Source organism: Leucoraja erinacea, chromosome 35 (assembly GCF_028641065.1).
Source record: "Leucoraja erinacea ecotype New England chromosome 35, Leri_hhj_1, whole genome shotgun sequence".
NCBI classification, from domain to species: Eukaryota; Metazoa; Chordata; class Chondrichthyes; order Rajiformes; family Rajidae; genus Leucoraja; species Leucoraja erinaceus.
This window is the reverse complement of record NC_073411.1, coordinates 3,703,163-3,725,662: the sequence shown is the minus strand read 5'-3', so window position 1 is coordinate 3,725,662 and position 22,500 is coordinate 3,703,163. Positions and strand designations below refer to the sequence as shown.

At 49.8% G+C, this 22,500-nt stretch overlaps 1 protein-coding gene across 50 annotated transcripts in view; it reads right to left on the bottom strand.

Annotated features, from left to right (window-relative positions):
- LOC129713199 (calcium/calmodulin-dependent protein kinase type II subunit beta) overlaps positions 1-22,500 on the bottom strand; it is a 264,536-nt gene that overhangs the window by 74,628 nt on the left and 167,408 nt on the right. For 21 of the 50 annotated variants that reach the window (XM_055662063.1, XM_055662087.1, XM_055662097.1 and 18 more), the window contains one exon: positions 19,747-19,787. In XM_055662063.1, the coding sequence (XP_055518038.1) occupies positions 19,747-19,787 (41 nt within the window). Of the gene's footprint in view, positions 1-8,128; positions 8,195-19,746; positions 19,788-22,500 lie in introns of all 50 variants that reach the window. The other 29 variants (XM_055662057.1, XM_055662062.1, XM_055662074.1 and 26 more) reach the window with 3 other exon arrangements.

Here is a 22,500-nt window from a genome sequence, read left to right as displayed (position 1 = left end):
CCTTCGCTTGCACCGACTCCTCCATCCCTGCTACTGTGGGAATACCCTGTCCGGTATCGCAACAGCCTCTCGGACACCAGAGAGCATAGGCAGGGTTCATGTCAGGGTGCCGGGGTTTATAGAACAGCATCCTCCGGATGGTTTGAGTTTTACAGCAAACAAAAAGGATGCTGCAGCTTTGTGGCATCAATTACATTAAATCAAAGAACAGAACAAAAACAGACTCGCTTCTTCCACCCTTTCATCAGCTCAGTGACTTTGAAATCAAACGTGACTTGCTGAAAGGTTTAGTTTTAACCTAGGGGGCTGCTTTTGATATGATTCCAATGCCCCGTGCAAACCATGGCAGGCAGAAAGCCAAATCCAATTGTATTCGGGGAAATTGAAGGGGAAATTTTGCGTTCCTGATTCAAACCGAGATGGTTCCTGTTGGTGGCCACTCAGAGGCAGCTTGTGCTGGTGAAAGGGTGCGTTCCGTAGTGAGGTAGAATGCTCAAAGGGAGGTTTGTGAACATGCATGCACTTTGCAGTGAACTATGTTAGTAGAGCTGTTTCAGTCATGCATTTTACAGCAGGCATCACTGAATGATTTTGTAAATCCTTTCCTCGCGCCCCACCCCTCCCCCGCTCCACACTGCCACAATTGGTGAATCATCTCTGCGATTGTGTGACGTTTTCTATTTCCCTCTGCTGTCCTAGCCCTTGGGGTGGGGGGTGTGGCCAGTGGCTTGTGGAAGCAGGGGTGGGGAGTGGTCCTAGCTGGGGTAGTCCTGCTGTCCCCGTCCCTCTCTCCTCTCCACACCACCCCTAGGCAACATGCAAAGCAGAACGTGCAGCAAGGGGAGGGGGGGGGGGGGGGGGGGCAACAAGTGAGATGGGTGGTCTGGCCACACTCAGGCCACTCCCTTGCATAAACACAGATCTAACTACAACCTCCTCTCCTGTCCTTATCCCTCTAGTGTATGTATCTCCATCAGCCTAAGTCGTGTGGCAGAGCTGGAGAAATAGAACCCTGTATTTTCTCTTTTGCATCCCAGTGACAGTACTTCTACACTGATGTAGTCTTTGAACATTCTACCCATTTGCAATTCAAAACAAAGATCAAAAGGCAATGTTCCAAAGCCTGAGAGGAAACTCTGAAATGGTCCAAACTTTAGCATTTCAAAGCTGTTAACATCTCAACTCCATCAATGGTCTATTACTAGCGGAGCTTGGGTTGTATGGCACTCAAATCTGAATGGTCGTTTCTCAGCTTGATGCAATGGAAGATCTTTGAGGAAGTCATCGAGAGGAAGGAGCCAAGACTTGAGCAGCTGACGGCTCCATAAGTCACGTTGGATGTCTTACGTTGCTCTGGTAAGATAGTGTGCTGAGAATGAGATGCAAGGGCTGTCCCCACTCTGAACTAACCACCCTTCTGGTCTTACACACGGGGACCTATCCACTAGTTGACCTGTAACTCAGCACTGGTGCATCTGCACATGAGGTGCTCATGGCGGGACTGTCATATGAGGAAAGATTGAAAAGGCTTGTATTCACCGGAGTTTAGAAGGATGAGGGGGTATCTTTGGGGATATCAAAGTATCAAAGCCCGGACTACAAGACTGCTAAACAGCTTCCTACCACAGGCTGTGAGGCTGCTAAACAGTCACTCTGTACTCACAGTCACTTGATTCTGCAGCTGGCACGGACACTTTAATAACTGGCACTGGCCATGGCCACTCAAATCAGCTGCCCCGGACATTTTTATGATTGGTTTATTGTATTTTAACATTGTGTTTTACCTGCTTTTAACTATTTATACTGTTCCATCAGGGACTGGATTGTTTTTAGTGTTATTATGTGTGAAATGTTTTAAATTTCATGTGCGATGCTCCGCTATTCACTGGGAAACGTCTTTTCATTTTGCACTGTACAACTGTTGCTTGCAAGATGACAATAAAGGTTGATTGATTGATTGATTGATCTTATAGAGACATATACAATTATAAAAGGACTGGGCATGCAGGAGCTAGATGCAGGAAAAATGTTCCCAATGTTGGGCGAGTCCAGAACCAGGAGCCACAGTCTTAGAATAAAGGGGAGGTCATTTAAGACTGAGGTGAGAAAAAACTTTTTCACCCAGAGAGTTGTGAATTTATGGAATTCCCTGCCACAGAAGGCAGTGGAGGCCAAGTCACTGGATGGATTTAAGAGAGAGTTAGATAGAGCTCTAGGGGCTAGTGGAATCAAGGGATATGGGGAGATGGCAGGCACGGGTTATTGATAGGGGACAATCAGCCATGATCACAATGAATGGCGGTGCTGGCTTGAAGGGCCGAATGGCCTCCTCCTGCACCTATTTTCTATGTTTTTATGTTTCAAAAAGTACGGGCAGACCCTGACACCAAGCTCTCCAACATCAACTGAAGGTGGTGAAGGGAGAAGGGTCCTGATTCAAATTATCGCCTATCCAATTTCTCCACACCCCTCACCCGCTGAGTTACTCAGCCGTTGTCTGTCTTTTCACCGTTTTATTTTTATTTTTAGTTAGTTAAAGTGTTTTATTTGGAGGTCTAGACTTTTTTTATGTGGGGGGGGGGGGGGGGGGGGGGGGGGAAACTGCCTTTCAGGGTCCCTACCTGGTCGGAGAGGCAGCTTTTCTCCGGGCTGCAGCTTCGACCCGTCCTCGCGGCCTACCAGCGGGCCTGGAGCGGCGTTTCCTGTCGGGGACCGCCCAGAACCTAGGCTTCGGTGGCGGCACAGCGCTGGAGCGCTATCGTGGAGCGGAGTGGGCGATGCCTTGCCTGGGTCGCTGCGCTGGAGCTCCGGAACAACATCGCGGAGCTGCGGGACTGTGGGGCGGCCAGCTGCGGGCGGCAGCGCCGAATTTTACACCGGGAGCCTGGGATCTCGCGACGAGATCGCCAGTTGTGCAGCTCCATCCGGCGCGGCCTTGTCGGCTTCGGAAGCCACGCCCTCCAGTGCGGAGGCGGCCGTTCCAGGGTTCCCATGCCGCTGTGAGGACTCTCCCGATGCCGGAGCACCACCACCCGGCGAGAACGGCCAGGAACATCGGGCCTCCGTAGAGGCAACTGTGGAGGCCTCAATAGGCCCGACTATGGGTGAACTGGGGTTGGGGACTGGACTTTGTGCCTTCCCTCATGGTGGGAGCCATTGTGGGGGGATGTTCTTTGTGTTTAAGACTCTCATTGGTGTTATGTCTGTATTTTTTTTTGTGTACTGCAAAATGGCAAAAAGCATTTCACTTCACTACACCTCGGTGTAGCCTTTGAATACTCCAGCATTTTGTGTCTATCTCCAACGCCTGACCCCAAATTTAACCTGGGTTTATCTGTAAATATCTCACCCCAAAAAAAATGAAGAGACCTTATGCGTTGGGGAAATACATCTTGTGTAGCTGTGCCCTCATTGAGTTACTAATGAGGTGTTATTTTAAACTAAGGTTCATTTGGTTTAGTTAGAAGAGAACTTGGTATGAGATAAACTTCCTCCCCACCATAAGAATCTCGATGATGCCTTCTGAATGAGCAAAGGTTCTCAATGGGCTGAATGGCCTAATTCTGCTTCTATGACTTATGAAGCATGAGGTGCCTACAGGGCAAGTCTCGGAGAGGGTTGACCTTAGTTCGTGCTAATGCCTTGACGGAAAAGGTGGGATAGCCTCGAGTGGTGAGTGAGTGTACTTGGGGCGGCACAGTGGTGCAACTGGTAGAGCCACCGCTGCCTCACTGCATCAAAGACCTGGGTTCGATCCTGACTTCAGGTGCTGTTTGTGCAGAGTTTGCACGTTCTCCCTGTGACCGCGTGGGTTTCCTCCAGCTGCTCAGGTTTCCTCACGCATTCTAAAGCCGTGCGGGCGGCTCTGTAGGGTGAATGGCCCTCTGGTGTGTGGGGAGTGGATGAGAAAGTGGGACAAGTGTGAAGAGTGATCGATGGTCGGCATGGACTCGGTGGGCCGAAGGGCCTGTTTCCATGCTCTAAACTAAACTGGTGTATGCTTGAAACTGCTCTCCCCACCCAACTGACCTTCAAACCAAGGAAGAGACATTAAAGCCTGCAGGAGAAAGTTTGGCCCTGGTTCTTGAAAGAAAGCATTCGGTAAACGGGAGCAGGGTGCGTACAGCTCCGCATCTTGCCGATGGGTGAGATCACTGTTTAATGTCAGTGCACTCTCCCTCACTACTTCCATAGTATAGGACCACTGTTTCTCCAAATGTCAAAGCCTCACTACGCTGACAGGGAGGCAAGGGCAGAACCCCGCTGTCGGGCAAGGGGACTAGACAATAGACAATAGGTGCAGGTGTAGGCCATTCGGCCCTCCGAACCAGCACCGCTATTCAATGTGATCATGGCTGATCATCCCCAATCAGTACCCCGTTCCTGCCTTCTCCCCATCCCGACTCTGCTATTTTTAAGAGCACTATCTAGCTCTCTCTTGAAAGTATCCAGAGAACCGGCCTCCACCGCCCTCTGAGGCAGAGAATTCCACAGACTCACCACTCTCTGTGAGAAAAAGTGTTTCCCCGTCTCCGTTCTAAATGGCTTATTCCTTATTCTTAAACTGTGGCCCCTGGTTCTGGACTCCCCCAACATCGGGAACATGTTTCCTGCCTCTAGAGTGTCCAAACCCTTCACAATATTATATGTTTCAATGAGATCCCCTCTCATCCTTCTAAACTCCAGAGTGTTCTAAACTCCAGAGTGTAGTTGATATATCTCGCTGCACTGTTCAACTGCATCAGTGCTGCCTGACCTGCCGAGTTACTCCAGCAGTTTTGTGTCCCCTCCATTATATTTAGGTATGGTATGTCTGATCTATTTGGAAGGCATGCAAAACAAAGCTTTTCACTGTACCTTGGTACATGTGACAACAGTAAAGCTAAAGCTGGTGCAATCTCCTTCACTGCTTATCACCTGCATGGGCTTGTCCCACCGCTAGTGACACCAGTCTGCTCCAACGTCTCAGGCAGGGTGCGATCACAACTATCCACCTAGTCACAAGGTAGGAATCATCCCCATCTCCTTCTCTTCCCTCATCTGCAATAACCTTTGTATTACGGGAAGCATAAGATCATAACAAATAGGAGTAGAATTGGGCCATTCGGCCCATCAAGTCTACTCCGCCATTCAATCATGGCCGACCTATCTCTCCCTCCTAACCCCATTCTCCTCCCGTAACCCCTGACACCCACACTAATCAAGAATCTATCAACCTCTGCCTTAAATAGATCCACTGACTTGGCCTCCATGGCCTTGTGTGGCCAAGAATTCTACAGATTCACCACCCTGGCTCCCCTCCATCTTTCTAATTCCTCAATTGACCAAGAGGTTGCAGCCTCTCCTGCTACTCTCTCCACCCCACCACCGGCCCTCCCGGCTCCTATCCTTCACAGTGCGTGACCAAATGATAGAGCTTCTCTCCTGCGATGTTGCCATCTTCAGATTGGTAATCCTTGATAGTCTTCAGGCCTCCCGCCAACCCATCGCTCACTGTTGGGCCAAAGGGCCTGGATAGAGTGGATGTGGAGAGGATGTTTCCAGTAATGGGAGAGTCTAGGACTAGAGGGCACAGCCTGAGAATAAAAGGATGTAGCTTTACAATGGAAATGAGGAGGAATTTATTTAACCAGAGGGTGGTGAATCTGTGGAATTCATTGCCATAGACGGAGGTGGAGGTCAAGTCATTGAGTATGTTTAAAGCGGAGATTGATATGTTGTTAATTAGTAGGGGTGTCAAAGGTTACAGAGAGAAGGTGGGAGGATGGGCTTGAGAGGAAAACAAAAGATCAGCCACGATCGAATGGTGGAGCAGACTGGATGAGCTGAATGGCCTAATTCTGTTCCTGTGACTTAGGGACTTATGATCAACTCACTCGCTCAACTTCCTGGTGTCCAAACTCTCATCCTCATTTCCCAACCTCTCTGCATCATTGACACAATCTACACAGTCATCTGGAGTCCGTAACTCCAGCCTCCCGACCATGCCTGATGTTCCGTCTCCCAGTGACAATTGTGCCTTGAACAATTCTGGGGACGTTCCCCCCCCGCCAAATCCTTCTGCCCATCCATCCTCTGTCCGAGCTCTGGGTTAGATTTTCAACTGACCAAAGTCAAACTTAGTCTGAATCCCATCCCTGTGTGGTTTGAAGCTCTAGTTAACTGCACGTTCTTTCAGGCTGGGGCAATGCTACGGCACAAGTGTCATAGCGTGGAAACAGGCCATTCGGCCCAACTGGCCCATGCCAACCAACACCCCCCATCTATACTAGTCCCACCTGCCTGCATTTTGCCCATATCCCCCTAAACTTAGCCTAAACTGGTAGTTGTCTAAATGTTTTTTAAAAGTCGTAATCATGTATAATGTTTCCGCTGACAGGATAGCACGCAGGAAGAGCTTTTCACCGTACCTCGGTACAGGTGACGATCAACTAAACTAAACATCTATCTACACAAGAGGTCTCCACTCCTGTTTTCTCGCTCTGAAGCCCTGCAGCGTTTTCCTTCCCAATTCCCATCGCTTTCCAGACCTCTTTCCAGTCTAGGGAATGCAGTTCCCTACATTAATATCAAAAGGGAAATGGTCGGCATGGTGGCGCAGCGGTAGAGTTGCTGCCTCACAGCGCTAGAGACCCGGGTTCGATCCTGACTACAGGTGCTGTCTGTACGGAGTTTGTACGTTCTCTCTGTGATCACGTGGGTTTTCTCCGGGTGCTCTGGTTTCCTCCCCCACTCCAAAGACGTGCAGGTTCGTAGGTTAATTGGCTTCAGTAAAATTGTAAATCGTCCCTAGTGTGTAGGATAGTGCTAGTGTACAGTGCAATCAGTGGTCGGTGCGGACTCGACGGGCTGAAGGGCCTGTTTCCATGCTGTATCTTGCCTTTTGTAAAAATTGCCCTTTATTCCCCACTCTGGTTCCAATCTTAAATGTACAGTATCTCTAGTTGTCAAACCTACCTAACTGAGGTAAACCCTGTCACTCTGAATGCCCTCATTAAATCTCGAAGCTGAACTCTGCTAAACTACAGAATAGTCATTGCCTTGGCAAGGCCACTAGCAGGATCAAGGACCAGTCTCACTCCCTCTTCTCCCCTCTCCCCTCTCCCATCAGGCATGAGGTACAAAAGTGTGAAAACGCACATATCCAGATTCAGGGGCAGCTGTTATCAGGCAACTGAATCATTCTATCACCAACTAGAGAGCAGTTCTGAGCTACTATCTCCCTCCCTCATTGGAGACCCTTGGACTATCTTTAATTGGACTTTATATTGCACTCCCCTTATCCTGTATCTGTACACTGTGGACGGCTTGATTGTCTGGTTAGCTGGCTGGTTAGCTTGCTACAAAATCATGAGAGGAATAGATTAGGTAAACACGTACAGCAGCTTTTGCCTAGAGTTAGGGAATCCAGAACCAGAGGACATAGGTTTAATGTGAGGGGGGGATAGATTTAGTGGGATGGTGAGGGACAACTATTTTCCACAAAGGGATGGTGGGTGTATGGAGCAAGCTGCCGGGGGAGGTAGTTGAGGCAGGGACTATCGCAACGTTCAACAGATACATGTATAGGGCAGGTTTAGAGGGATATGGCGGGCAGGTGGGACTAGTGGAGATGGGTCATGTTGGTCCTGTTTCCACGCTGTATGAATTGAGAAGCTCGTCACTACACCTTGGTACATGTGATGATGAACTAAACTGACCTAAACTGGGGTGCATTTCCCTGTAGGTGCTGCCTTGGGAGACAAAGACAAAGTTGGCATTTCGACTCCCCCACCATCCCACCGGCTCATGGGGACAGTGAGACACAGACTGGTTAGACAATCAGCAAATTAAAAGAAGGAGTCAAAGGAAGAGGACTGTACAGGGCAGAGTGCTGTCAAAAGGAAGCAAGAGAGAAATCATGGTGGAATATAGAAAGCCCTACCACACAGGTGAACAATACCAAGCTCTGAACGGCATCCTTCCTCCCCCCCCCGCCACCGCCCACCCTCTCGACCCCCAACGAGAAACAAACAATAATTCTCAGAACAAAATGGATGACCAAAGGATTTGTTGAACTCAGGGTTATCACAGAGGGGATCGAGGGTCATGCACAACGCAAGGAGGGTCCTGATGTTGCTCTGTGTACCTTTATGATTCTCTCTGTACTTCCAAATGGGTTTGATGCTGTGTTGTGTGTTAACGTTATACTTCTCTGAAACCAGTCACCGAAGTATTAGTGTCATTACTGTATCTTGCACATCTTCAAATCCAGGGATTAATCCACTGTTGTTAAGACAGGGGACTCGGGAAGAGAGTGGTCCCTGTTGGACTCTTGGCTTACCCCTCCCCTCACCTTACCCTCCCCCCCACCCCCAATTCGCGCCTGTTCTTGAAGGGAGGCATCTCACCTCTGCTCCATGCCTCCCCTCCCCAATCGAAAATACAGGGCGTTTGTTACCCTTCCCCTGCCCACAGCGATCGCTGTCAGCGATCAGCACCTTAACACGGTGGCCGATGGAGAAACAGTCAGGTTTTTATTTTGTCCTCAAGACAAGTGCCCAATTGTCTGCAAAACGCCCGCGAAGATTTGCAGAGGGAAAAAAAAACCCCTAGAGGAAACGGGTCCCTGCAAATCCCTCCAGACTCACAAGTCACAAGTGGATTCATCCCTGGAAGCAGACACACTTTTGGAAAATATTCTCAACAACACATACAATTCATTTGAAACCATTCCTGCTTTTTTTTTTTCTCTCCAGAAAGAAAATGAGACGAATGGTTGCCATAAACTGAACTAAACTAAGAGGGTAACAGGAACCCGGGCGCCAGAGTTAGTGAATTCCGCTGGTGGATGTAGCTGGGGCAAGTGTTATACAGGCCAGTGGCCGGGACACTGTCAGTGCCTTTGTATGTAGTGGGGAGCAGTGTTGCTGGGAATCTCTGTAGCATCTAATTATCTGGGATGAGGAGGTGGTGGAGAGATGATGGTGGGGCCAGGCTGGGGAAGGACAGTGGAAATGTCTTCCCTGACAGTAAGTATAGGTCGGGATGCTTATTTATGGCGAGTAATTGCAAACATTTCAGATTCACTTATTGAGTTTAAATTCTCCCTGGAGGCTGCGGGGCTCGCACCTCAAGATGGGGACCCGGGTTCGATCCTGATCTCCGGTGCTGTCTGTCTGTCTGCGTGTGTGGAGTTTGCACGTTCTCCCTGTGACCAGGTGCGGTTTCCTGCCACATCCTGCAGGTTCATCGCCTCTAGTGCGCGGGAGAGTGAGAGAGACATTGGGCGGAGTTGGTGGCAGAATTTAAAAAAGACATGGGACTGATGTAGAAAGGGTGCGGACTCGATGGGCCGAAGGGCCTGTCTCTCTGCTGTGACTCGACAGTGTCCAGAACTCTGACTGCTCACCCAGGGAAACTTGAGGAAGGGGGAGAGAGGGATGAGGGGTATTTGTTATAGATGGAGGGAGGGATGAGGGGTAGTGATTAGAGGAAGAGCGATGAGGGGTGTTGGTTAGAGGGAGAGGGGGAGGAATGAGGCCGGGTTTGAATGAGAGAAGGGGCAGAGTGGGTGAGTAAGTGACGGAGACGAGGATTTGAGACACTCTAGACTTTGCCAAGGGGGAGTGAGGGAGGGCTATACTCGTACAACAGTGACACCGTGGCTGAAAGGTAGCAGTGGCAATCTGCAACATGTACAATGCTAGCATTACAGCCCTGGCTGGATCCAAAACCTGCAAACAAAATGGAAGTCACTGATGTTAAGTCTTGTGTCGTTCCACTGCAAACACATCAGAGTACACACATGCTCTGCATTGAAGTCATGCTCTCCAGAAGGCACTAACTACATCATCCAGCTATCGGTGGCCAGGCTTTATCCCACCCCCACCTCTCCTACCCAGCTTGCTCAATCTGAAGAAGGTTCAGACTCACAACGTCGCATGTCCATTCCCTCCCCAGATGCTGCCTGACCCGTTGAGTTCATTAGTGCTGGCAGAATTCCAGCATCGGCTGTCTCTTGCCCCGACTGCATCTACACTTGGCTTGGGTTACAAGCCAGAGTGCTGTGTGACTGTGTCCAAACAGAGGGCACAGAAACCGAACCCAGGGGAATCCTCGCTGTTGTAGACTGGTGCGATGCAGACTGAAATACAAGGAACTGCAGATGCTGTGTGGGTCATTGCTGCTGCTCTCCTGTTGCTCCAAGTGTGAAGAAGGACCTCAACCCAAAACGTTGCCTGTCCATGTCCTCCAGAGATGCTGCCTGACCCGCCGTTTTGACAAATCCAGTTCCCTCCATAAGTAACCTCTCCATGGGCTCTGGGAGAAGAGATGTAGCAACAAGGAACTCCAGGTGCTGGTTTACAGAACAAGATACAACGTGCTGGAGTTACCTGGGCTGCGTCTCTCGAGAACATGAATAGGTGACATTTCGGATCTGAATAAGGGTCTTGACCTAGAGGCGTCACCTATCCATGTTACTCCAGAGATGCTGCCTGACCCGCTGAGTTACTCCAGCACTCTGTGAAACGTCACCTATCCATGTTCTCCACAGATGCTGCCTGACCCACTGAGTTACTCCAGCACTCTGTGAAACGTCACCTATCCATGTTCTCCACAGATGCTGCCTGACCCGCTGAGTTACTCCAGCATTCTGTGAAACGTCACCTATCCATGTTCTCCACAGATGCTGCCTGACCCGCTGAGTTACTCCAGCACTCTGTGAAACGTCACCTATCCATATTCTCCACAGATGCTGCCTGACCCGCTGAGTTACTCCAGCACTCTGTGAAACGTCATCTATCCATGTTCTCCACAGATGCTGCCTGACCCGCTGAGTTACTCCAGCACTCTGTGCCCTTCCCTCTGTAAGAGACTGAGCTGCGTGTCTGTTTTAAGAGTAAAGGCCGTGTCTTTTGATTGGAGCCGCGGCAACTACAAAGCCTGTTGTCCCACCAACCCATCCTGCACGTGAGATGGTGCAAATCCTTGATCACAGCGACAGCAACATCTGATGGGCCTCAGTAAGCAAGCGGGGCAGTAGCCCAGTAAACTGCCTCAGCTAGAGGCTCTGCACACCTCTGTGGCTCTGCACACCGTGACTGCAATTACTCATTGACAATTACAAGTGGACCTTCCTTGCCAAGGACTCCCAACATTCCAACATGAAGCATCCATGGAGTAGGTAATACTAGTGACCAGCCCAAATGGCCAAGTCCATGTTGGCAACTCAACCAAGAGCTGGTAAATAACACCCTAAACACGAACCTTGAGGATTCTTGTGCTGACCAGCGGCGCAGCGGGTAGAACTGCTGCCTCACAGCGCCATAGACCCGGGTTCCATCCTGACTACGGGTGCTGTCTGTACGCAGTTTGTACGTTCTCCCTGTGGCCGTGTGGGTTCCCTCCGGGTACTCCAGTTTCCTCCCACATCCCAAACACGTGCGGGTTTGTAGGTTAATTAGCCCCATGTAAGTTGCCCCCTCGTGTGTCGGGAGTGGATGGGAAAGTGGGTTAACACAGAACTAGTGTGAACGGGCGATCGATGGTCGGTGCGGACCTGGTGGGCTGAAGGGCCTGTTTCCATGCTCTAAACTAAACCCAGATTCCCGACTGGTGCGGTGAACATACTATAGTGTACTTACTTCAGCTCTACTCTGACATGCAGCCTGGGTCAGCCAGTGAGGCAGGGTACAATATACAGAGATGCTGCCTGACCCGCTGAGTTACTCCAGCATTTTGTGTCTACCGTACAATATAGAAGCATCACCACGGTGCATGGGTATTGCCAGCGATTGGATGCATTTCTGCCTTGGAAACATGCGCCCGACTTTGTTCTGCGACAGATGCAGTGGGATCTCGTCTCCTGCGGCCACTGCCCAATCTGGTGTATCGCCACGCCAGGGTTGGTGCAGGAGATGCACGGCTGGTTCGTTGACCTGGTGGCTGCGGCATCCACCCCAATGCATCAGCTCCAATGCAGCCACAAGGCCGTGGACCTTAGGGGTGCGAGCAGTTTTGCTAACTGATGCGCATATTCCGTCAGATCCAATAAACATTTCAAATACATGGACTGCATTTACAACTCTTCAACTAATAATGGGTCCACCACGTCAAACTGGCACTTTTGAAATACATAGACCCTATTACTTGTATTATCCAGATAGACTATGTGAAAGCATGAGAGTCGTTGGTAGAGTAGACAGTCAGAACATTTCTTTCAGGGTGGGAACATCAAAGGTGAGAGGGGCACAGTTTAAAGGAGATGTGCAGGGACAATCCTTTCACACAGAGGGTGGATGGGGGCCTGGAGCGTGCTGCTGGGGGTGGTGGTGGAAGCAGATATCGCAGTGGCATTTAGATAGGCACAAGGAAATGCAGGAGTACAGAACATGCTCCCCCGTCCCTGCTCCCACTGCTCTCTCCCAAGGTACAGAAGTGTGAAAACGCACACCACCAGATTCAGGGACAGTTTCTTCCCAGCTGTTATCAGGCAACTGAACCATCCTACCACAACCAGAGAGCAGTCCTGAACCACTGTCTATCTCATTGGTGACCCTGGGACTATCCTTGTTTGGACTTTGCTGCACTAAACGTTATTCCCTTATCATGTATCATCTATGCACTGTAAATGGATGGATTGGAACCATGTATTGGGTCCAAGGGTCTCTGCTGACCCTTTGAGGACTGAGTTAATGATGTTATCATCCTTCGTTCCTGCATCTGCCAACAGGTAGATGTAGTGCAAAGTTGCTGTTTCAAATGACTACTGAAATACCAGCCGTGTAATGTGGGCCATCATGTTCGGCATGGACATTGTGGGCCGAATGGTCTGTTCCAGCGCTGTACTGTTCTAGGGCAGGATGAGAGATCTCCTCCCCTTCTCAGCTCTCCCTCAGCCCTCTGGCTAGTCCTCTTCCTTTCTCCTTTCCTCTCCCCGCCCCGTGTGATTGAGGCAGTGCAGCGTAGGTTCACAAGATTGATCCCTGGGATGGCGGGACTGTCATATGAGGAAAGATTGAAAAGACTAGGCTTGTATTCACTGGAGTTTACAAGGATGAGGGGGACTCTTATCGAAACATATCAAGTTATAAAAGGACTGGACAAGCAAGATGCAGGAAAAATGTTCCCAATGTTGGGCAAGTCCAGAACCAGGGGCCACAGTCTTAGAATAAAGGGGAAGCCATTTAAGACTGAGGTGAGAAAAATTTTTGATGTGAATTTGTGGAATTCCGTGCCACAGAGGGCAGTGGAGGCCAAGTCACTGGATGGATTTAAGAGAGAATTAGATAGAGCTCTCGGGGCTAGTGGAATCAAGGGATATGGGGAGGAGGCAGGCACGGGTTATTGATTTGGGACGATCAGCCATGATCACACTGAATGGCGGTGCTGGCTCAAAGGGCCAAATGGCCTCCTCCTGCACCTATTGTCTATTGTTTTACGAGGATATTGCCAGGACTCGAGGGTCTGGGCTATAGGGAGAGATTGAGTAAGGCTAGTGCTCAATTCCTTGGAGCACAGGAGGATGAGAGGTGATCGTATGGGGTATTGAGAACCAGAGGACATGGGTTTAAGGTGAAAGGGGAAAGATTTAATAGTAATCTGAGGGGTAACTTTTTTGACACAAGCCACCAGAAGAGTTAGTTGAGGCAGGGACTATCGCAACGTTGAAGAAACATTTAGACAGGTATGTGCATAGGACAGGTTTAAATGTATTTGGGCCAAATACAGGTAGGTGGGACTAGTGTAGATGGGGTATGTTGGTCAGTGTGGGCAAGTTGTATGTATGTTCATTACTGACGTGTGTAACAGGGAGGTGATGATGGGTGAGCAGATTCTGTCAGCATGAGCTATCTACCTTGGACTGAACCAAAGCTTTGTACCAACACCAGCTTGGTGCTAGGAACGTGACTCATTCCCCGTACGGCTCCAGAGGCCCCTGTCCAAAGATGGTCGGGAGCGTGGACTGGTTATTACTACACAGTGGCTGAGCGACAGGTAGCTGTCATGGGAAAGGACAAAACTCCTCTTCAAGATGCTTCTTATCTTTGCTGGCATTTTTGCCGGGAAGAATCTTGCTCTGCAGAAAGATGGCAGCAGCATAACCAAGGACCCGCCCCACCCCCGGTCACACCCTCTTCTCCCCTCTACCACCAGGCAAGAGGTACAGAAGTGTGAAAACACACACCTCCAGATTCAGCGGCCGTTTCTTCCCAGTTGTTATCAGGCAACTGAACCATCCTCACCTGCTAGAGAGCGGTCCTGACCTCCCATCTACCACACTGGAGACCCTTGAAGTATCTTTAATCGGAATCTATCGGACCTTATCTTGCACTATGTTGTAGCCTTTATCCTTTATCTGTGTATTGTGAGGGCTTCATTGTAATCAAGTGTGGTCTTTCCACTGAGTGGATGTCAGCAAACAAAGCTTTTCAATGTGCCTCGGTACACGTGACATTAATATACTAAACTAAACAACTTTGAATGCTGAAATATGCTGAAATTGCTGAATGCTGAATGCTGCAATTGCTGAAATTGTCAACAAAATAGAGTACAGAGGAGATTTACTAGAATGTTGCCTGGGTTTCAGCAACTAAGTTACAGAGAAAGGTTGAACAAGTTAGGTCTTTATTCTTTGGAGCGCAGAAGGTTAAGGGGGGACTTGATAGAGGTTTTTAAAATGATGAGAGGGATAGACAGAGTTGACGTGGAAAAGCTTTTCCCACTGAGAGTAGGGAAGATTCAAACAAGGGGACATGACTTGAGAATTAAGGGACTGAAGTTTAGGGGTAACATGAGGGGGAACTTCTTTACTCAGAGAGTGGCGGCTGTGTGGAATGAGCTTCCAGTGAAGGTGGTGGAGGCAGGTTCGTTTTTATCATTTAAAAATAAATTGGATAGTTATATGGATGGGAAGGGAATGGAGGGTTATGGTCTGAGCGCAGGTATATGGGACTAGGGGAGAATATGTGTTCGGCACGGACTTGAAGGGTCGAGATGGCCTGTTTCCGTGCTGTAATTGTTATATGGTTATATGGTTATAACATCCTTTTATCAATTCTTTCCACTCCATGACTGAGCAGAATACCTAGGCCTTGTAATGGCTGCCATCTTAGCCGCACCACCAGACTCAGGAACAGCTTCTTCCCCTCTGTTATCAGGCTCCTTCCATTAGATAGGGTACTGTCCGATTCACCTCTACCCACATTGCGGACATTGGACTTTGTCCCTGCAGCCTGCCATTTGGTACTATATGCTTCTAAACCTATCCTATCCATGTGCCCTATCTAAACTTTTTCTTAAACATTGCACTTGACCTGCCTCAACTACCTTCCGGCATCTCATTCCATACACGGACCACCCTGTAGTGTGCAAAACAAACCTTTCAATCTTACTTTTGTCCCTCACAAACCTATGTCCTCTGGAAACCTAACTTTAGAGAAAAACCAAAGAAAACGCTTCACTCGACCAACATGCCGCATCTACACTAGTCCCAGCAGCCTGCATTTGGTCTATATCCTTCTAAACCTATCCTATCCATGTGCCTATCTAAACATTTCTTAAACATTGCGATTATACCTGCCTCAACTACCTCCTCCGGCATCTCGTTCCATACACCCACCACCCTGTGTGTACAAAAGTCACCCCTCAATCTTACTTTTGTCCCTCACTTTAAACCTATGTCCTCTGGAATTTAGTTTAGACTTTAGAGATACATCGCAGAAACAGGCCCTTCCGCCCACTGAGTCCGTGCCAACCAACGATTGCCCTGTACACTACCACTATCCTACACATCTACACCAACCAGCGATTGCCCTGTACACTACCACTATCCTACACATCTACACCAACCAGCGATTGCCCTGTACACTACCACTATCCTACACATCTACACCAACCAGCGATTGCCCTGTACACTACCACTATCCTACACGTCCGTGCCAACCAGCGATTGCCCTGTACACTACCACTATCCTACACGTCTACACCAACCAGCGATTGCCCTGTACACTACCACTATCCTACACATCTACACCAACCAGCGATTGTTTTGTACTCGACCACTATCCTACACACGAGGGACAATTTACAATTCACAGAGCGCAGTCAACCTACAAATCTGCACGTCTTTAGAGTGTGGGAGGAAACAGGAGCACACGGGGAAGACCCACTTGGTCACAGGGAGAACATTACCAAGCATGAGGTGTAGACGGGTCTCAGCGATGGACTCTCCCCCTCGCCAGTGTCCGTACTGTCGACAGAAGTACCACGATACCACGGGAATGCCAGCCAATAAATCACTCTGGTCTTTGCCCCAGCATGGTACGCATTTATCCCCATGAAACCTCACTCCCCTGCCCTTCTGCGCTGAGCATGTTATAGTAAACCAGGCACTCCTGTTCCTGCCAGCATCAGCCTGTGACCATGAGCATAGCCAATGTTTGCTTTAAATCCTCGCTGTCCCATTGGGACGGAACGTTGGTGCAGCATTAGAGGTGCTGCCTTACAGCGCCAGAGACCATGTTTCCACAACTAACGCTTTCATCATACTGATGTCCAGGACTAGGTTGGTGCCCTGCCACCAAGACACGAGGTTGACAATTTCTGTCCTGTACTCCGTCTCACCCTAGTTATCGGTCTATCCTCCAACAGGGGCGGCATGGTGGCGCAGCAGTAGAGCTGTCCCTGTTCCCCCCCGTCACTGCCTGGGATTTCCCCGCCTGCTCCGTTTCCTCCCACATCCCAAAGACGTACAGGTTTGTAGGCTGATTGGCTTTGGTAGATTGTTAATTGCCCCTAGTGTGTAGGATAGTGCTAGTGTACGGGGTGATCGATGGTCAGCACAGGCTCGCTGGGCCGAAGGGCCAGTTTCCGCGCTGTATCTCTAAAGTCTGTCTAAAACCTCAAGGGGCCAGGGCATCTGGCCTGAGCACATGAATGATTCCAAAGTGTACACTATTCCCAATGGTCTATTGCGTGATATATTGCTCTTCACTGAAAATAATTTACTGATTTAACTACTCGTTCAAATAGCATGAAGTAATCGGTCCTGGATAGTGTAAAACCAAAATGTTTGTAAAACGATGAAGCACTAATCCCTTAGACGGACAACTTTGTCTCACTTGTTTAACCCCATCCCGGCAACACCCTCTGCCTTGGAAAGGCCTCAGTGAAAAGGGAGCACATTTGCAATGTGGCCACTCCGTTTGCTTGCTCCAACCACTCAGCGAGTTTCCCTCTGGCCACCAGTCCCGGGTAGTGCCTCGAGAACAAGAGGCTTCAGAAGCCAGATTTACCGGGCAGCAGAGGGGATAACGAGGTTGGTGCTGACCTCCAGGGTCACCTTTGAACGTGATCAGGTATCAGACGGGGCCTGCCACGGACAACATGCTAACAAGCAACTACCGACTGTGGCGATGTCCAACTGTCTGTAACAGTGGCAGAGGTCAATTCTATCAGAGGTGCCAAGCCATCAAGACAAGCTGAAAGACTTCTCTGGTTGCAACAGGTCATTTTTGTTCCACACAGAACCAAACCCTTTCACCGCAGAGCCAAACAATGTACTTATCAAACTGCCCAACCAGCACTGTATCAAACGAGGCCATCAACGTCTCTCGCTGCCCCTTTGTCCTCTGCTGTTAGAGCGGGTAGAGCCGCTGACTCATGGTGCCAGAGATCCGGGTTCGATCCTGACATCGGGTGCTGTCTGTGTGGAGCTTGCACGTTCTCTCTGAGACCGCGTGGTTTGTCTCCGGGTGCTCCGCTTTCCTCCCACATCCCAAAGAGGTGCAGTTTTGTCAGTTAATTGGCCCTCTGTAAATTCTCCTTAGTATGTTGGGATAGATGAGTAAATGGGTCAACATTGAACTAATGTGAACGGGTGATCAATGGTTGGCATGGACTCGCTGGGCCGAAGGGCCTGTTACCATGCTGTATCTCTAAACTAGATTAAAAGGTGATCTCGAAATATCGAAAATTCACTGAGGGTTTGGGAGCGTGGATGAGATGAGGAAGTTTCCTTGGCTAAAGAATCAGGCCAGCAGTCTTGAAATGAGGGGTCGGCTATTTGGAATGAAATGAGGAGAAATCTCTTCACTCTAAGGGTGTAAATCTTTGGATCATCTACTCTGAAACCACCGACTGCAGTCAAAACCGTGGTCAACTGATTTCCTACATGAAACTTTTTACCCAGAGTAGGGGTGTGGCGAACCAGAGGAGCAATGTTTAAGGTGTAGGGGGAAAGATATAATAGTAAGCTGAGAGGCAACTTATTAACAGAGTATGGAACGAGCTGCTGGAGGAGGTGGCTGAGCCAGGTACCATAACGATGTTGAAGAAACCTTTAGACAGGTACAAGGATAGGGTAGGAGGAATGTGGACCAAACGCTGGTAGGTGGGACTGGTGTAAATAGGGCTTGTGGGTCAGTGTGGGCAAGTTGGGCCGAAGGGCCTGTTTCCATGCTCTATGATTGTGTAACTCTATTTCTAGATATCTGGATATTGGGAGCACCTAAGGGATAATGAGGGGGGAGATAAGGGCAGGGAAGCGATGCCGAGGCATAACATCGACCACGCTCTCACTCAGCAGGGAGCCAGCTTTGAAGGGCCGAATGGCCAGCTCCCACTGCTAGCTCTCAGGCTCTTTGCGTTGGCAGGGGCAGGACATCAGTCTCGGGCTTTGGCGCCACAAGGCGAGGCTGCCCCCTCTTGGAATTCCTCCCCGCACCCCTGGATGCCAGTGTATCAAGGAGCAGGCCAGGTGGGGCTTCCCTGCATTGACTGCTGTGACCGACACTGGCTTGGCACTGAGGGCCAGTCCGTGCCCACACACTCTCATTCCCCCAGTCACGGGTCGACGGGCAGAACGCCAAAGGAGACGGGAGCGCTGCTGTAACCTGGGCAGTCACATGAAGATGAAGTAACCTCAGCCCTGTCCACACCTTCCACACCACAGAGAACAGTCTACACTGCAACACACGAGCAGTCGTGGACAGGAATGTCGTGAGCACTAGTGATGCCACTGGCCGACAGCGCCAGAGGCCCAGGTTCCATCCTGAACAGAATTTGTACATCCTCCCTGTGACCTGCGTGGGTTTTCTCCAGGTGCTCTGGTTCCTCCCCCACTCCAAAGCCGTACAGGTTTGTAAGTTAACTGGCTCCTGTAAATTGTCCTAAGGATAGTGTATGGGATAGTGTTAGTGTACTGGTCGGGACGGACTCGGTGGGCCGAAGAGCCTGTTTCCACGCTGTATCTCTCGAGTCTGCATCATCCTCCATTGCATTGCCCACGGTTTTTACTGCTCACCATCTACATTGGGACAACTGGTCCGTTTTGACTGCACCCATCTTTAGTCAAGTGGTTGCCCCTCAGCTCAGTGTGTGTGATGTGGCGTGGGTGGAGTGGGGGAGAGGTTAAATGTACCTCTGGGAGAGGTGGGGCGTCAATGAAAAGCAATCACTGCCTAAAGAGTCTTTGCTTTGAAGCTCGCCGGTGACTTTGGTCTGTGTTACCGGCAGCGGAGTTGCTGAACCCAGCTTGCAACCATTGAATCACTGCACCATCCAATTTGCCCGTCACCGGGAACATCGAAACATCGCACGCATTTGATTCCTTGCACATTTGTTCCCTCTTGTATTGTTCAACTGTGATAGCAGGTGGTAACGGAAGCCAGAAAATGCAAACTGAAGCTACAAATTAAAGCGAAAGTAAAAAGCTGGCTGACTGTGAGGAGAAGGAAAGGGAGAGAATGATTGCAAACCTACCTTCACTCCGTCAACCTTCTTGTTTAGTAAACTTTTGGCTGCTGCGTTAGGGAAAGGAAAAATAAATAGAATTACTGTCATGCTCGGGTGCAAGGATTAACGTTCTACCTGCGTGGCAGAGTACCCGAACCATCACACGTGGGGTTTACAATACAGCCCCGAGCAGTGGCGGGATGTTCCCGACACAGGGTTACCTACTCACTCTGTCCCCCCACCCCACACCCAGCTCCCTCAGCTGCCAACCACAGTGCACGGCAAGCACCCGAAACAGCCGCTGGTGCTCAAGGAGACTGCGACCCACTGAGGGGGGGACGAGACACCCTGTGCGTAGGGGAGAGGGTTGGGCCGAGGATGTCCTGGATGGGTTGCTCCTGGGCCTTGCCGAGCTGGCCATCCGCGAGTCACGGCGCCAGGTGGAACAGGCTCTGCCCGAGACTGCCGCCTGCCTGCCCCTTTCCCGGGGTTATGCCCGCGCCCAGGTGGTGAGCCAAGTACTATGCGCAGTCCACCCCTGGGGGAGGGCAGTCCAGGAGCTGGGCACCGCGGGGGGGGGGGGGGGTGTGTGTATTATGGTCCATGTTGGCATTGTTTTGTATTGTGGTTTTATTACAATATTTGATTCAATTTATTTTTGTTTTAAAAAAACAGAGGGGGGACGAGGGAGCCAGTAACGTCAGCCCCAGAGAGGTGAAAGAGTGGGGGGGGGGGGGGGGGGAAGTTCCATGCTGGTGGTGGCACGGTGGCACAGCGGTAGAGTTACTGCCTCACAGCGCCAGAGACCCGGGTTCGATCCTGACTTCGGCTGCTGTCTGTGCGGAGTTTGTGAGTTCTCCCTGTGACCTGTGTGGGTTTTCTCCGGGTGCTCTGGTTTCCCCCCACACTCCAAATACATGCGGGCTTGCAGGTTAATTGGCTTTGTGTGGTTGTAAATTGTCCCTAGTGTGTGTAGGATAGTGCTTGTGTACGGGGTGATCGCTGGTCGGCACGGATCCCATGCTGGATCTCTAACGAAACAGGTTTTTGGGAAAGTCGAAATCTCTCAGTGCAAAAGCGGCAAAACGTTTGTTAAAAGCCAACATTATTGTACGGGGAGTGGAGTTTATTTCCCCTGGGGTTGGGAGAAACCAGACCTTGAACCCCAGGCACAGTATGTTGCACAGAGAGTGAAGAGTTTTGAAGTCTCTGCAAACTGAGAGGCAGTTCCAAAGACCAAGGCCTCTCGCTCTACAAGAAACCTTGGTGTTAGCAGGAACTTGATCTTAAACCCCAGGGCACAGTGCATTGTACATAGAGTCAGACTAGACTGGAGGTTAAAAGTGTGGAAATCACAGAATCAGGGTTGGGACTGGATGACTGGTTACACTCAATATTTCCCAGATCTATCTCCATAATCTTGTCATTGGTCTCTCTGCGTCTCCCTTTTTCTCTCTCTCTATTTACTTTCTCTCACCTTTTTCTCCCTTTATCTTTATTCTTAAAAAAACAAAAACAAAACTGAAGCTATGTAAGAAATTTGTAATTACATTGTTGCTTACTATTATTTGTATACACGCTTCTTATAAATATATTTTAAACCTTTTTTTTTAAAGTGTTGAAGGCACGGCCATTTTGAAGCCTGTTACCAAGGCCTCTCTTTCTACAAGACAATCTTCAGAAACCAAAACGACTTTAAACTCAATACAATGCATTTCTCGCGGTTTAATAAAGGGTTGGGTCTGAAGAGTCAAATAAAAAGTGAAAGAGGGGTCACAGATATAAACAGGGGGAGGCATGGTTTTGTAAGAACAGCACAATCCAGACGGAAGCCCTCCTTACCTTGCAATAAGTAGAGGTAGAGTGAAGAAACAGGAGGATTGAAAGAGAAAGAGAAATTAAATCAGATCGTGGCCAACTTTCACCAGTTGCTCAATGTTGTGGAGCTGGAGCCTGCAGCTTGTTGCGGTCATGACTGCCCAGCGACCGGTAGGTACCATGCTCAATACAGTCACTCCAACGGGCTGTGACCCAGTCACAAACACTCAAGCGGGTGAGACCATCGCCCGCGTGTGGCTCTCAGACGGAACAGGTCCTCAGGTTGACAAGCCTTGACCTGGAGATGCCTCCAGAGCACGAGTTCTGTACAGTCACGGCCGACACGACTCGAGGGGGCGAGATATAGGCAGAGGTTGAGCAGGCTGTGGTGGATGGGTGATCTTATAGAGGTGTAGAAAATCGTGAGAGGAATAGATTGCGTAGATGCACAGAGTCTCTTGCCCAGAGTAGGGGAATCGAGGACCAGAGGACATAGGTTCAAGGTGAAGGGGAAATGATTTAATAGGAATCTGAGAGGTAACTTTTTCACACAAAGGGTAGTGGGTTTATGGAACAAGCTGCCAGAGGAGATATTTGAGGCTGGGACTATCCCTGTAGATGGATAGGACAGGTTTGGAGGATATGGGCCTATATGGAAGGAGGTGGAGGGGTCTAAGGATGGGGGGAGGGGGAGGTTTGAAATTCTTTCCTGAGGTAATATTTCAGCAAATGACTGAATCTCAATCTAATTCTTGTTCCCAGTCATGTTTGAATGAGAATAGGCAATAGGGGCAGCAGGAATGAGAGGGCAGCACGGTGGCGCAGCTGATGGAACCACTGCCTCACAGCGCCAGAGGCCCGGGTTCAATCCTGACCTCAGGTGCTATCTGTGTGGAGTTTGCACGTTCTCCCCGTGATCATGTGGGTTTCCTATGGGTGCTCCGGTTACCTCCCACATCCCAC